General features: G+C 38.8%; 1 protein-coding gene across 4 annotated transcripts in view; it reads right to left on the minus strand.

Moving 5' to 3' along the window:
• Positions 1-2,379: 2,379 nt before the first annotated feature.
• The window catches only part of LOC101955835 (interferon-activable protein 203), a 29,398-nt gene continuing 16,397 nt past the window's right edge, over positions 2,380-15,380 (minus strand). For 3 of the 4 annotated variants that reach the window (XM_040287248.2, XM_021735991.3, XM_078027207.1), the window contains 8 exons: positions 14,624-14,908; positions 13,068-13,222; positions 12,225-12,386; positions 11,680-11,766; positions 9,503-9,715; positions 7,425-7,844; positions 5,602-5,790; positions 2,380-4,274 (listed from right to left, as the gene is read on the minus strand). In XM_040287248.2, coding sequence (XP_040143182.2) covers positions 4,197-4,274; positions 5,602-5,790; positions 7,425-7,844; positions 9,503-9,715; positions 11,680-11,766; positions 12,225-12,386; positions 13,068-13,222; positions 14,624-14,888 — 1,569 coding nt within the window. In that variant the 5' untranslated portion in view covers positions 14,889-14,908 and the 3' untranslated portion in view covers positions 2,380-4,196. The remainder of the gene's footprint in view (positions 4,275-5,601; positions 5,791-7,424; positions 7,845-9,502; positions 9,716-11,679; positions 11,767-12,224; positions 12,387-13,067; positions 13,223-14,623; positions 14,909-15,380) is intronic. The other variant, XM_078027208.1, reaches the window with a different exon arrangement.

Genomic DNA, 15,380 nt, shown 5'->3' on the forward strand with positions numbered 1-15,380 from the left:
CTGGTGGGGTTGACAAGTGGTTACAATCACTTTACAAAAGAGTTTTTAAGAAGCTAATGGACATCTACATTGCTAAGCTCTGAGGGGGGATGAAAGGGATCTGAAACTCTCACGTATTGTTGGAGGAAATAGAAAACGTTATAGTCACTTTAGAGAATAGTTTGACAATTCCTTACAAACTTAAACATGCACTTAAAATAGGACCCAGCAATTTCACTCAAAGTTTTTTTGATACATGAAATGATAATGTATGTTCAGAAAATAATATGCATGGAAATATTTATGGAAGTTTTATTTATAATTATGCAAAAAATTTAGAGACCATTGACCCTCACCCGAGAAATGGATAAATGAACTTGTATCAATTCACACTATTTAACTGTATTCAGCAATAAAAAGGAATAAATCAATGTCAAACACAACTCCATGGGATAAATATTAAATGTATTTTAGTAAGTGAAAGAAGCCAGATTCAAAATTTTATGTTCTTTTGGATTCCATTTTAAGATATTCTGGAAAAGTTATAAATGTAAGTAAACTCTAAGTCAGAAGTTGCGTGGAGTTTGAACTTGGAGGAAAAGTTAAAGTAGATCTTACTTTTGTTGGAATGGACTATTCTGTATCTTGGTGGTTTATGATTATATGCATTTAGAAACTCTCACAGGAATGTCCATTAATTATAGTTAGTGTTACTGTGTACATTTTACAAAATAATCAACAGGAAATACGCATCAAGTTGGAAGATAGAATTGTGGACTTTTAAACATGCATTTGGTTGTTTTTATAAACATTTCTCTGAAATAAGTTCCCATTGCTTAATAATAAATAAGATGAAACTAAAAGACTCACAAAGACTAGATCAGGATTTTTAAAACAATGACTAATCCTTATCCATAAGGTTAATGATTCCCAGGTTTGTGAATGTGTCAATGATTTTTTTTTCAGATTTTAAAAATAATTTTTATTTTTTAAAAGTAAATTGTACATTACAGGAGAAAAAAAAACACAAGCAAAGAACAAAGTCATCCAGTCACAAGAAGCTTAGTTGGACGTGTCCCTCTAGGTTGTGTGCATATATACACAATATCCCATTTTGTGTGATTGAGATTGTGGTGTGTATTATGCTTTTCCACACATCATGAATATTTACCAATTCAAAATCCTGAAGCTACATGAGTATTTTTTGATAACCAAGAATACACCAACTCAATCTGTTATCCTTTCTTGGGAACAAAAATTTCACTGAAGACAGAAATGGCAACAGGCCTCTAGATAGACATATTGACAGAGTTACAACTAAAACAATTCATTCCCTTAATGCTCAATATAAAATGAAACAGCAACAGAATACACCAAGCTTGTTAATCATTAACAGATTTCTACTACTAAAATATTAGCAAGAATGCATGTTCCCAGTGAATTAAAATATTCCTATAGTACAGCCAGAAGATGCACACACACCAGTGGCTCACATCAAAATGTAAGTGTCAATGATTTGTAATTACTAAAAACAATGTCTTCAGAAGTATTAATTGATACATTTTATACATTTGCACTTATTCTACTATTATTTGATTTAGAAATTCTACTTATAGATCTAATCTGTTGGTTAATGGGCATTAAATAATTGTGTGTGTGGGGGGGTGTGGGTGTGTATATGTGTGTGTGTGTGTATGTGTGTGTTTTGGATGGAATCCAGGGACTAACCTTCGGTAGGAAAGCACTGTACCACTGAGCCTTCAGCCCCTGAAATTGTACAAAATCCCTGGAGGGATCAACAACAGTTCAATAAATTATGATAAATTTGTTATTAAAAATAGTTTAGAAGTATGATTTAGATTGACATGTTTTGATACAAAAAGATTTCTAAGACAATTACTAAATAAATGCAAGTTACAAACTAACTACAATGGCTTTCTTAATTGTTTGATAGATGGTAGCTAATTGCTAAGTACTTTATCTAGAATGTCTTCACTTAATATCCAGGCCAGCCATGACTATGATATTAATTCTGTTATCAGCCCTATTTTAACAGTGGAGAAAATGGAGGCAGGCAGTTGGGTGTGCCTCTTTCAATCATTGTCATTCTGGGATACTCCAGAGATCTTCACAATGACATTTCTCTGTTTCTTGGATACCTTAAAACCACCCAATCTGTCAGATGTCTATGGTTGCAGATTAGCATCTCTGTGAGCTGACCTGACCTCTTTGGCCCTCATGCACTAGCAGCAGCGCTGGATTTTGGCTTTTTCTTAAGTTTATTTTAATTCCAAGGAGGAGCTCTGATATCTGGTATGGCACAAGGATGTTAACTAGAGTGGGATGGTGGAACTAGAGGATGAAGCTATTTAAGTGAAAACAAAACAAAGAAGCAAACTCTTATGTAGAATGTGATTTTTTTAAATTATCTCTGTTGGAGACTCAGTTCTTACAAGTTCAAAGGGGAATCAGCATGACGGAAAGCAGGGCAGGAACACTGGGTACTGTAACTTAGTCTTTACTCTTAATTGCCACCATCTACAGACTCAAGAACAGCAAATTGTAGAAAGTTTTCATAGAGTATCAGAGTATCAGGACAACTCGGAATACAAATATCATTTGGGTATGAAGCAATCTTTTTCCTTATTGTCCATAAGTCAAGTTTGAATTTAGAGGAAGTTTTAGCAGGTGACATCCCAGGATGATCTCTCTCCCTAATTAGCGCCGAAGTAAGTGATTTGACACTTCATTAAATCTCTTTGAACTTCAGTTTCTAACTGTCCATGAGGAATACGTACCCATACCATGTAATACATTACCATGTAAGCACATCTGCAGTGATAGAACTGTATATAAGTATATAACATTATGTGTGTGTGTGTGTGTGTGTGTGTGTGTGTTATTAGAGTGGTTATAGGCAAGAAAATGTCTAATTAGCATCCGAGTCAACTATAAGAAAAGAAGTAATCAAAACAAAGGCAGTCTATGGCAAAGCAATGCAAAATTATTCCTTGGGCCTTGGCCCCAGAACCTCATGGTAGAACTTTACAGCCTCTTTTCCTTAGACAAATAGGGCTTCCGTAGTCTTGGACACATATTGTGGTAAATGTCCCCAGGCTCTCCAAATTTCCAACTCAGCTCTGGATTCTTCTCCATCACACCTCCCCCACACTAGAACTGCTCCCTGGAGTCTTTCTGTAGCTCTCTACTTTCCCATCCAAGTGTCCTTAGGAGGGTGGGTGTGCCTGTCTGTTGCTTGTCTGCCACACACTACACAGAGTAAAATGGAGAAAACTATCCATCCACCTTTTAGGGCTTATAGGAAGATTAAAGGACACAAAACAATCAGAAAATACCTGGTACCAATATGTGATCGATAAAAATACAAGAGTAAAATTTCTTTGCAGACATCTGCTTCCTGCTATTCTACTCTAAAGAAAATCAGTTCTCTTCAGTGATTGCCAAATGCAGAAGTGCCTGGGCAGCTTCCTGATGGATTCACCCACAGGGAATGTAAGGAGGCGGAATTGTGGGGGGATAGCTATGGAGGCCTATTGATACTTGGGTAGATTAATGGAAATACGTATTTCAGATACAGGGAGTACATCAGGGAGGGGCAGAAATTCTTTTAACATTCTAGTGTGTTCATGCTAATCAACAGACGACACCTCCACATAGTCCCCAGTTGTGGCCTCTCTAGGAAACAGATTTTCAAAGATATCCCCTCTTCTGTGCTAAAGCAAACCCTCCCAGTATAAAGGGGTTTGCAATTATAGCCCAGGGTGAATTTCATTGCCAAACATTCTTTTTTTCTCTTTTTGAGGAGGTCATAGCCTTTTCAATGGTGACTAAGACCTAGCATTGATTGAGAAAAAAATTATTAATCATAGTTACAATTATAGAAGTTATAGATGGCAAAATATAGAATTTAGAACCCACAAAAAAGTAGAAAGTAGAAAGACTTTTAATTAATTTCTTAAATTCCTATTTCCTAAAATTAAGTGCTATTTTTGTTTTTAGTCATTTATTACTCATTTATTTGTGTGGTGCTGGGGATTGAACCCAGGGCCTCATGTTTGCTAGGAAACCACTGTACCACTAAACTTTATCGTCAGCACAAAAGCTGGGTTTCATATGTATGATATTGTAATATGTATCTTTTTTTCTGTACTTGGTTCTTATCTCCATGAGCACTGTTATCCATGGCATCCTGGCTTTTAGGAGGATTCTTGTGAAGTGTTCATATTTGAATTACAATTGAGTTGTCCTCTGCTGAATCTCCTGGCCTTGATTACCTTGAAGAAGAAAGTAAGAAGTTGAGATGCAGCTGGCCACACATTTCTCTCTTCACCCACAGGGTCTCCTCCCCATGAACCTCATCTCTTTTCTCACTCCTGCTTATCTCCTATAACCATTCCTGTGGTTGGAGACACCTTTTTGCTTAGGACTAGAAAATCAGCTAGTCACTTTATCCAGCATGAACATAGGTGGTATCAGGAAACAGCAGAAGAGACAAGAGCTGGTAGACCCTATGGCAAAGCTGAGGGGAGGTTTTCATTGGGCAGAAGGGAGGGAGGAAGTTACAAAAGGCTTTCCTAGTGCAACTGGTGGGAGGAATATTTGACTGATGGTCCTGAGGATCAGAGAGATCTCAGCAGGTGTGCTTCAACAGGTCGTTTGCACATATCAGTGGCTTGAACAGGTCAGCCTTTTTATTTTATGTCTTTGCTATCCAGCATCAGCCTTTTGCAGTGTGCCATGACTTGCACATGAATGTGTGCATCAGTGTGACAAAGAGCACAGACACTGTCATCTACCATTTCTCTAAAAGGAAGTACTTGTGTTCTGATTTGCTCAGGGCAGCATTGGTAACCTAGATCTCTTAGGGGTTTTGTTGATGACCTGTTATGTTAGAAAATATTTCCCCACTTTATAGATGGTGACAGAGAAGTTCCTTGTGTTTTAAATCTTTAGTCATTTAGAAAATCACAGAGTCAGAATTTAAAACATATCTGTCTTAATTGAACCCAAATTTCTTATTAAATTATTTCTTGCTTCGATCAATTCAGTATATCTTCATTATTTAGCTTAGGATGTAATAAATTTTGAAAGTCTCTCTGAATATACTTTCTTCACTCTGATTAGAAATATCCTTCTTTTTTTAAAAAAATGGTGAAAAAAAGTTTATATGCACTAATGGGCAGAGCTTACTTTTCTTTCCATCTGTTGAAATCTGTGTTAACTGCTGCTATTTTGTTTTCTTAAAGTGTAGTATAAAGAAACTAGTTGCCATAATATTGATGTGACTGTGTCACTATAGTATACTGAGTTTACATCCCTTTGGGTATAAGCTGAGGATTGGGATAACTGGGTCAAACAGTGGTTCCACTCCAAGTAGAAATGGGAAAGTCAGTAGAATGAAACGGACATAGCTTTCCTATATTCATATATGAACACACGACCAGTGTAACTCTTATCATGTAGAAAATGAGAAGTTATACTCCATGTGCATATGATATGTCAAAATACATTCTACTGTCACATATAATTTTTAAAAAAAACAAATAAAAATTTTTTAAATAGTTTCCATTTGGAAGAATGACATTCCCATAGAACACCCACCTTGATATAGCTGTGCCTTACAGATCTAAGCTGCCACTTATCTTCATTGAAAGCCAATTCAAAACAGAAGAGATTAATTTTATCTCCTTCCTCACAGTTGACATAGGTCATCCATCCATACACCACCACTTCCATGTTCCCTGTGTCATCTCGTATTCCATAATAAGTGCAATCTTCCCTCATGTCTTTCTGAAAAAGATAATTAACACTCAACTTTATGAGAAATGTATCAGGAACTCTTAGATCTATGAAAAATAAAGGGTATAAATGAAAATATTCATCTGTGACAAAGTAAATAGATCTGAACCACAGGTCCAGATATTTTCCATCAAACTTCTCTCAAGATTTCCTTATTTAGTGTCTTCATGTGTTAGATTTTTCTAGGAGACTTTATTATCTTCCTAATTTTTACATATCTGCATTAATTGAAGAGTTAGCAGCAGTTAATTGGCAGAGTTGGGATTTCCTAAGGAGCTCAAAAGAGAGAAATCTGATTACCTTGGTAGGTTTCTTTGTTACTTCCACATGAAACGAGAAGAAGAAAAGCTATTTAGGGCTCACCAGGAGCCTGAGAGACTATGAGAAGTCCTCATTAAGTATTGCATGTTATTTCAATATACAATTTCTTTTTCTATCCTCTCCATTGATTTGCTCTGTGCCAAATTTTAAATCCAAAGGATTTAGTCCCACTGTCTTTGGTTTGTATATTACTATATTAATGAATTCTACAGCCACTTTTACATGTACAATTGTTTAAAGAGAGTGTACAAAAAACAGCACAGGAAAAAGAAAAATCCACACTCATCTGGGTGTGTTGCAGGCCTATGATCCCAGATGCTCTGGAGGCTGAGGTCAGCGGATCAGAAGTTCAAGGCCGGCCTTGTCAACTTGACGAGACCCTGGATAGATGCATGGATAGATAGATGGATAGATAGATAGATAGATAGATAGATAGATAGATAGATAGATAGATAGATGATAGATAGATAGGACTATGAAGGTATCTCAGTGGTGGAGTAACCCTGGTTTCACTCCCCACCATCAAAAAGAAAAAATAAAAAAGACCATCCTCAAAGACATACATAGCAGATTGACGCACTTCCAACATTAGCAGTTAACTCGGCCAAGGGTACTATTTACGTGGTATATTGGGACTGCCTAGGAAGACTGAGGAGTCTAAAAATTCACCAAGCTTCTTCGCATTTCATTGTCCCTTATAAATGGAGCGATTAAATCGCATGTTTCTTGTCTGCAGCTTCTGTTTCTCTTATGATTTGATGCAGACGAAATGTGTCACAATTTCTTAATAAAGAGTAATGAAGAGTAATGAATGGGAAAGAGTGAGAGCCTACAGTCCAGCTGATCAGATCACTGTTAGAGGTCACCCCATCCTGGGGCAGAGCCATCTAGTTAGGTTCCTTATTTTGGTCACCACAACCAGATCCAGATTTGGGAGGCCAACTCTTCCTTTACAATTAAGTTGTCATTGATACAGATGGGGAAAACTCAAGCAAAATCCTAAGGATACATGGGTTGAGAGGAACTGTATACTGCTGTAGACCAGGGTGGCTACGAAAGTATCAGAATAACTGTTAGAATGCCAAAGATTCTTGGTGATTCTTTTTTCTGAAGAACTTTCCTGGTGAGATCCTGAAAAGATAAAAGGTCTGAGATCGACTATGCCGTACTCTAAAGTGGGAAGTGAGTCGGTCAGGCCTGGATTTCCTGTACTCAGTCAACTGACCCATCTCCAGTTAGCAAGTGAAGGCTTTTAAAAATCTAGGTTTGCTGAAGAAATTTTATGAAATAATACTATGGCTTACCTTATACACCGTGTACACCCCATTCACATATTTCACTGTACATTGCGAGCAAAGATACTCAATTTTAGGAGTTGCATTAGCATTTTTAATCAGTCTACTTGAGATCTCCATCTTTCTGTCTGCGCTCACGTGAGATACACTTGAAGCACTGTGTATCTCCAGGAACCCGTTGCGGCCAATATAATCGGATATGGCAATAACTGTCTTTGGGATGAATTTGGCTTTCAAGTGGAAGTCGAAAACTTTCACTCGGAAGAATTCGCTCTCGGTAGCCACTGTAGCATGAAACATCTTCTTCCCGCCTTCTTTGAACTCATAAATAAATGGTTCTGTTACTTTCAACACCACTACCTCTTTGGGGCCCTTCTGGTGACCACGTTCTTCGGAAGCTTCCGTAGGTATCATTGTCAATCCTGGATTCTACTTAGAAAGCACACAGCAGAAACACAGCACAGTTATGACAGGGAATCCAGAGTCACTGTCTAGTGAGACCCCTCTCAGGTTCAGGGTCAATTCTCAAGGAATGTAAAGAAGATTCCCGATGTTATCCTCAAGGAAACATTAATTGGGCAGAGTTGGGGAAAATTTAGACAATAATGGCAGATGCAGTATGATTTAGGTAGTGAAAAAAAATGAAAAGATTTAGGTAGTAATTTCAACTGATACTAATCTTAATAGGACTTTTTAAAGACTCAAATCACAAAGCTTTTTTTTAAAGAAATCAGTGATGTATTGCAAAAGGGTTCATAAGGCAGACATTGAAAGAACCCCCAGGACTTTCCCAGTCTGAACAGGTCCAGGCTGAATGCTACCAGGCATTGAGGGGAATCATGGCATTGGAAATTAGTCATGAAGGAACTCATCCCTGATCACATTTCTCCACAGTGCTCTGCACTCTTTCTGAGTTTCAGCAGAGCACTTTGAATTACAGGGAGTCTACTGATCCGGAAGAAGAAGTATGGAGGAGACTATGGGAGTTCTAGGAATCAGCAGATGGATATTCTCCACAGATCAGCAGTGCTCACTGAGAAAGTTCTACAGAATACGACCTTCGAGGGATGAGGTTTCATGCTGCCTTCTCATCAATATGGTACTTTCCTACATCAGGAAATTCATTCCCAGCACCTCATGATGGTGACGATAACATCTGACAGAAAGTGTACAGAACTTGAGAAATAAATTATATCATTCTCTGCAGGTGATAAAAGAAGGACTGAGGGACACATGTTCTTCCATTTATTGCAGGTATAGGGAATACCAAAAGTAACATAAAGCCAGATAATGTGAAATTATTTTTATAATGCATAGAATAATCATGTAATTTTTTATATACAATAAAGTTATTTCAGTCTGTATTGGCTGATTGAAGCCAAGCACTTCAAGATATGCTAAAAGAATTTTTAAAGTCTGGGTTATATAAGAATACATGCAATGTGGCCCAACTTGGGAGAAAATGATATTTCTTATATACACATAACAAAAGATAGAGAAGATGATACACTTAAGCTTGGCATGTGATAGAGAAAAAATTCCAGACAGTTAAATCTTAATTATATTTGTCCATACATCTATTTTTTTTCATAAATTTTCTAAGATGATGTCATTGGTGTTAACAAAAAATAATGAAAGCAAAGCAATATTAATAGATTCCCGTTGGCTCTGTATTTCTACACACTATTTTACCCAAAGATACCATTTACATGTTGCAGTGAGGAAAAATGAAAAATGCAAACCAGAACACAAAAATAAAATGAAGTAAACTAATGTCTTGTTTTACTGGTTATGGAACTGGGAAGATTTAGGTACTCACTAATAATAGTCATAGATTATCCTGATGGAGTGGGGCATTATCTGAATTAGAATTCAAAGTTAGGATAGGATCTCAAAAAAAAATACCTAATAAAAATAACAACTGAACTAAATAAGTGAGTTAGAAGTTTCTGTTCTTCCAAGTTTCTGTTCATCCCTGTCCTTATATTTGCGGGAACAGGAAATTTTACTGTGAGGAAGCAACTGCTGAATGGGATTTGAGTCACCAGAGGACTCTGTAGACTGGTAGACAGTAGGGTTGCACCCACCTGCAGAGTCTGGATTCTGGTGGATGGTTCTGTTGGAGTCACCTGAAGAGTCTGGAAACTGCAGGATGGTGTTCTGGGAGCCACCTTAAAAGTGTGGAACATACTCGCAGTTGTTTGTGTGGCAAATGATGACAGTTCTGGAAGTTGACACTGTCCCTGAGATTCCTGTACCTCCATGTTATCATGTGTTTGGGTGTTTGTGTTGTCCATTTCCTGAAGGAAAATAAATTTCTTTACTTTTTTTTTGTTTAATGTTTTTTTAAAAAAATCAGATGAAATGCATCTTTTATTCTCATTTTTTAAAAAATATTTTACATAGAACCTATACCATGCATATTTTCTCCTGGGTCACAGGAGGAATAATAGCACACATTCAGCCACCTCCAACACCATGCCTCCTCCTACCACAATCCTCCTTTTAAATGTAAAAACCTCAAAGGATTGGCATTTCACTGGTCTAGGATGTAATACTGGTTCTCCAGATCCTATATAACTGGTCTAAATCATTCAGTTAGATACAACTCTTAGAGTTTTTGTTTTTGTTGTTATTGTTATTGTTGTTGTTATTGAAGGGGTGCAAAACAGACTAATGGGCCTTTGTTAACTAAGTCTTTCAATTACATGCACCAGTCCCTGTCCTGTGCTCTTTGGCATCTAGGAAATGAAAGTCTCCATCCTCTCGGGTATCTGATCATGACTGCAACAGGACAGGTCCCTCAAATTCACAGTTCCTCGGGAAGGATCCTGCCACCTCTATAATGTGGATCAGGAAGCCAGAATCTTTCTGGGTTCCTAGTTGCATTCACAGCAATTCAACATACTACCCAAAGCATTTTCTTTAGCTACATGGTTAGACAATTTCAAGTAACAATGGGAAATCTCCCTGAAATCTTATGGTATTGCAACCTTCAATTACACTAATGGAAGTCCATTAAACATTATCATAATTGAGTCAGCACAACACAGTACTGACCAGTTTTGACACCATTCAGTAATCTGACTTTAAAAAAAAAGTTGTAATTGTAGATGGACAGAGTGCCTTTATTTTACTTGTTAATTTTTATGTGGTGCTGAGGATCGAACCCCGTGCCTTACTCATGCTACACTTTTCCACTGAGACAGCCCCACCACTTGTTGATGGGTGTGAGAGAACTGCTTAGAGGGCCCTCAACTGGAGCACCCCTCCTTAGAACAGCTTCTGAGCACCCAGACACGTGTGCAACAGTAACAAGCCCAAAGACAACAAGGTCTATTCAAAAGTGTTCAAACATAAATTGGAGACATTTTAACATCTGCATACCTACCCTGCATTCCATCTATGATCATTCAACATTCAAGTTTTAAATTTAGTTCAAAGATGGCCGCGTTTAAATCCTGGCACTAATATGGACTCCCCTGTGACCTGTGTGATTTTATGCATCTCCATTTTCTCATGTGTGCAATGAGACTAACAATAATACCATTTTCATATGGTATTATAAAGAATAAATGAGATGATGTACATAAACCTGGGTTCTACATCTGTTGCCAAATGACTTAAAACAACTTGACCAAGCATAGTTTTAGGGTATGTTTGGGTAAACAACCCTCCTGGACTATAAAATGGGAAATTTTAGAGCAATGTCAGCTGTGGTTATGAATTTGGTTTATTAACTAAAACTTTCCATTAAGGGAATGCACAAATTTATTCCTGACACCAGTTTTGCAGACTCCTGAAAACAAAACAAAAAAGCCACCCCCCTGTTTTTTTTTTTTTATTCCTATGACTTTTCAGAAGAGATTTGGGGAAACATGGGTTCTTGGAACTAATAGCAATAATAGCAACAGAGGTTGGGCATGGTGGTGCACGCCTGTAATACCAGCAACTTGGGAGGCTGAGAAAGGAGGATCACAAGTTCAAAGATAGCCTCAGCAACCTAAGGAGGCCTGAAGCAACTTAGCAAGACCCTGTCTCAAATGGAAAATAAAGAGATCTGGGGATGTGGTTAAGTGACCCCGAGTTCAATTCCTCATAACAATGAAAAAATACAGCAGAAAACTAGGTCAAAATTGAAAGTCTCTTTCTAGAGGGACTCTGTCTTCAATATCAGAGTGTGGCTTGTTGGTAAGGCTGTGACCTAAGACAAAATGCAGCTTGGTCTTGAGTTAGAAACTATAGTAGGAAAGCGTGACTCAACTTGTGCGCTTACGTGCCCGCCCTGAAGATTCGAAGCAATTTTTTCTTGCTCATTCACCAAAGATACAGACTTCTCAATGTCGGGCCGCTGGTAACCACAGGAATCACATCAAGGCAGGAACAAAGAGCAAAACAAAAAGCAGATTGTGATGGAGTGGATGAGATAGGTGTTTGTCTTTTCTCCCCTCTGGCCCAGCTAACTATAATGTGAGTTTATCATCTAGTAGATGATAAACTCCCGATACCCATCTCTCCTGGACCAACACAGCTGTGGAGATCAGGAATTGTTTCATCAGTATATGCCTTGTAAATAGCATGGGAATCTTAATATATGCATTTGATAAATTAATTTGTGATTTAATTGTAGGAAGAAATGGGGTACAGTAGCATGGGAATCTTAATATATGCATTTGATAAATTAATTTGTGATTTAATTGTAGGAAGAAATGGGGTACAGTAAGGGATTTGGAGAAGCTCTTTCATGATTATAATGACCCCAGAAATATGGTGTGGGGAGAGACAAGTATTAGGAGCAGGAAGAGGTACCTCGATTGGAGGACTATTAGATGGTTCTGGTGGAGGCCCATGAGGAGTCTGGGGACAGACCGCAGTTTGTTCTTTGCTGGTGGCTGAAGGTTCCATAAACCGACCCTGTTCTGGGGGAAGCTGTGTTCTCTCAGGGTCTTCAGAGTTCTTGATTTCGTTTTCCTAAAAGATTTTTTTTTCCCTTTTAGTCTTGGTAAAGATAATTTTTCTTTTTTGGTGCTGTGAATTCAACCAGGACCTTAAACATGTTAATTAGATGCTCTACCACTGAGTCCAGGCCCCAGCCTTTGGTAACGCAATTTAATGTTAGTTGAAGCACAACATTTTCAGAGAAGGAAGTCCTTTTGTATAAAAAGATCCTAATTATACTTATATTCTTGGAAACTCCGGGGAGTTACAGTCTATCCTCTGAAAAGATGGCCAGAAGGAAAGCACTGGGCATATATGACTGCTTCAAAGAAAGACTGAGAAAAAAAATTCTGCATATCGCCCCGTACTCAACCTCTGGTGATGGAAGAGCAGGAGACTTGGATTTGAAACAGCTAAATTTGGACTCATTGTCTCTCAATAAGCTTTAGCAAGCCATTGTCCCAAACTGATTGCTATTTTAGTGCATATCTTACAAAAGTGTGATGATTTTCTGTTTCTGCCCTAGAGGGTCATGTAACCTAAGTTCAAGTGCACAGCAGTACTGAAAGAAAACGGGAGACCAATAGGTACGAGTGTGCAGGCTCAGAACCTCGTTTTCACTACATTCTATACAGAGACTGGAGGGTAGATTAAAAGGCAAGAAGTGGAAGATCAGGAGTGGATGCTTTTTCAGTGGGGGCTCAGCCGTCCTACCTTCGACGAAGGTATCTCCTCCTCTGACTCTTGTTCTGAATCTGTATTTGTTGTGGACCTGGACTGGGCAGTAGGAGATTCATCCTGCTCCACTTTTTTCCCTGTAGATTTTTTTTCCCCTGTGGATTTTCTTCCCCCTTTGGATTTCCTTTTAACTGATGAAGTAAAAGACAGCACAATAAATGCTGAATGTTTTCTCTGATATAAGGGGCGGGTGACTCATAGTGGGGTAGGGAGGGAGAGCATGAAAGGATTATATAAATTCTAGATAGGGAAGAGGGGTGGGGGGGGAAGAGAGGGAGAAGGGGATTAGCGAGGATGGTGGAATGTGATGGTCATCATTATACAAAGTACATGTATGAAGACTTGAAAATACCTTATATACATAGATATGTGGTATATATGTGTATTAAGAATTGTAATGCAAAAAAATACATGTATAATGGCATAAATTGGTGCGAACATACTTAATATAGAGAGAGACAAAAAATTGTGCTCTATTTGTGTAGTAAGGATTGTGATGCATTCCACTGTTGTCGTGTATTTTTTTTAAAAAATAAAATCAATAAAAAAGAAAGAAAGCACAACAAACTGGGGCTCCTGGGTGAAGTCAGTGGACACAGTCTCAGTCTGTTTCCTCTCTGCTCCTGCTTTTGTGTCTGACTGTGGACGTCCACCTCTAGCCCATCAGCTCAGCCTGGCAGAAGCCACCCAGGCCCAGCCTGTCCCTCGGCGGTTTCCTTACCCTTCCTGTGTGCAGTGAGCACAGCCTTCCTATCCCGAGGACTCCCAGGGACCTCTGTCAATCCCTTTCCTAACCCTCTTATTGTACATTTGCCTCATAAGCTTTTACACTTTACATGATGTTAAGGAGAGGTCATCTTTGTAGAAGACTCCTCCAAATTGGAGAAAATAGAGGAAGAAATTATCATCTGCTTTGTCACAGGATAAAGAAGTGATATTGGACTTTGAGTTCTTGCAAGTGGTTTTTAGATCCTTGATAAGAGGGAAGTTCTTCACATCACAGAGAGGCACGTTTTTATTAAACATTCTTTTATTTTTGTTGCCAGATATTAATGATGAAGCAAGTATTCTAATAGAGCAGTAATAATAATTGATTTAAATATTTTTGTGTTGGTGTGTATGGTGCTGGGGATTGAACCCAGGGCTTTGTGCATGCAAGACAAGCACTCGACCAACTAAGTTATATCGCCAGCTGTGATTTAAATATTTTTGAAATGCACATTTTTTTTTCTAATTTTACTGTTCATTTTCTTATATAAAGTATTTGAAGCCCTAGTCTCTCAATGGCTTTTCCTGATTTTTTTCTTCGTTTCTACCCTCAAAAGACATACTCCACTAACCAAAATACACTCGGTTGTAAAGGAGTTCTCTAAGTTGTCAAATGGTTGGCATCTCAAGAACCATGATTGCTATGGTAACTAACTGAGGTTTTGACTTGGGATGAATCAACTGTGAGCAAGTCAGAGCTCTAGTCAATTTTGGGGAAGGTGGGGGAGCAGAAAGGATGGGAGCCAGGGGTGCCTCCTGGTTACCTTTCAACCTCCGAGTTTTAAGAATTTCCGCGAGTTCTGCAAGTGCCGGAATGTCTTTGCAGAGTGTGATCAGTTTTCCCAGCCCAGCATCTCTGTGGAATTTCTCTTCCATCAAGTCAGCAATCCTAATTCTGTCATAATCTTCTTGCATATTTCTAGTCAGTTTTAAGTCTTTGGCCAATAAGGACTTAATCAATCTGAATTCATAATCCTTAATGGCCTCTAGCCCCACCAGCAGGACAATTTTCTTGTATTCGTTCACCATCTCTCAAGTTACGGATGAGCCTACGAGACAGAAACAGCACAGAGTCTGACACGTGCATACGGACACTTTCAAAAATGGCCTATGTGTATGTGAGTGACTGCCCTCCGTCCAAGTGCCATGCAGAGGTGTGTGTGCGATGAAGAGGGCTGGGTGACCAGAGGTGCTGCTGTGGAGATGGGGGAGAAATGCTGCAGTGCACGTTTCTAAGAACTTCTTCCCTCTGAGTGATGAGAGCTGAGTGGATTCAATGGTGGGTGGTGAAGGGGTCAGGAAACAGGCTGGGGGGGTGCAGTGTCAGAGCCCCTGGCTCCCCTTGCCGTTCTTTCTTGGACCTGGGCCCATCCCTGGGTGTATCTTGCTCCTGACTCTCTGCTCACCTGTTGGGAAGGAAGTGGCTGCTGGGCCAATGGCCGCGGCCTCCCCCACCCCCAGGAGTGACTGTCTGCTGCTGCACCCCACTTCCAGGCTCAGGCACTGACCCTGTCCACTTGG

Source organism: Ictidomys tridecemlineatus, chromosome 11, assembly GCF_052094955.1.
Source record: "Ictidomys tridecemlineatus isolate mIctTri1 chromosome 11, mIctTri1.hap1, whole genome shotgun sequence".
NCBI classification, from domain to species: domain Eukaryota; kingdom Metazoa; phylum Chordata; class Mammalia; order Rodentia; family Sciuridae; genus Ictidomys; species Ictidomys tridecemlineatus.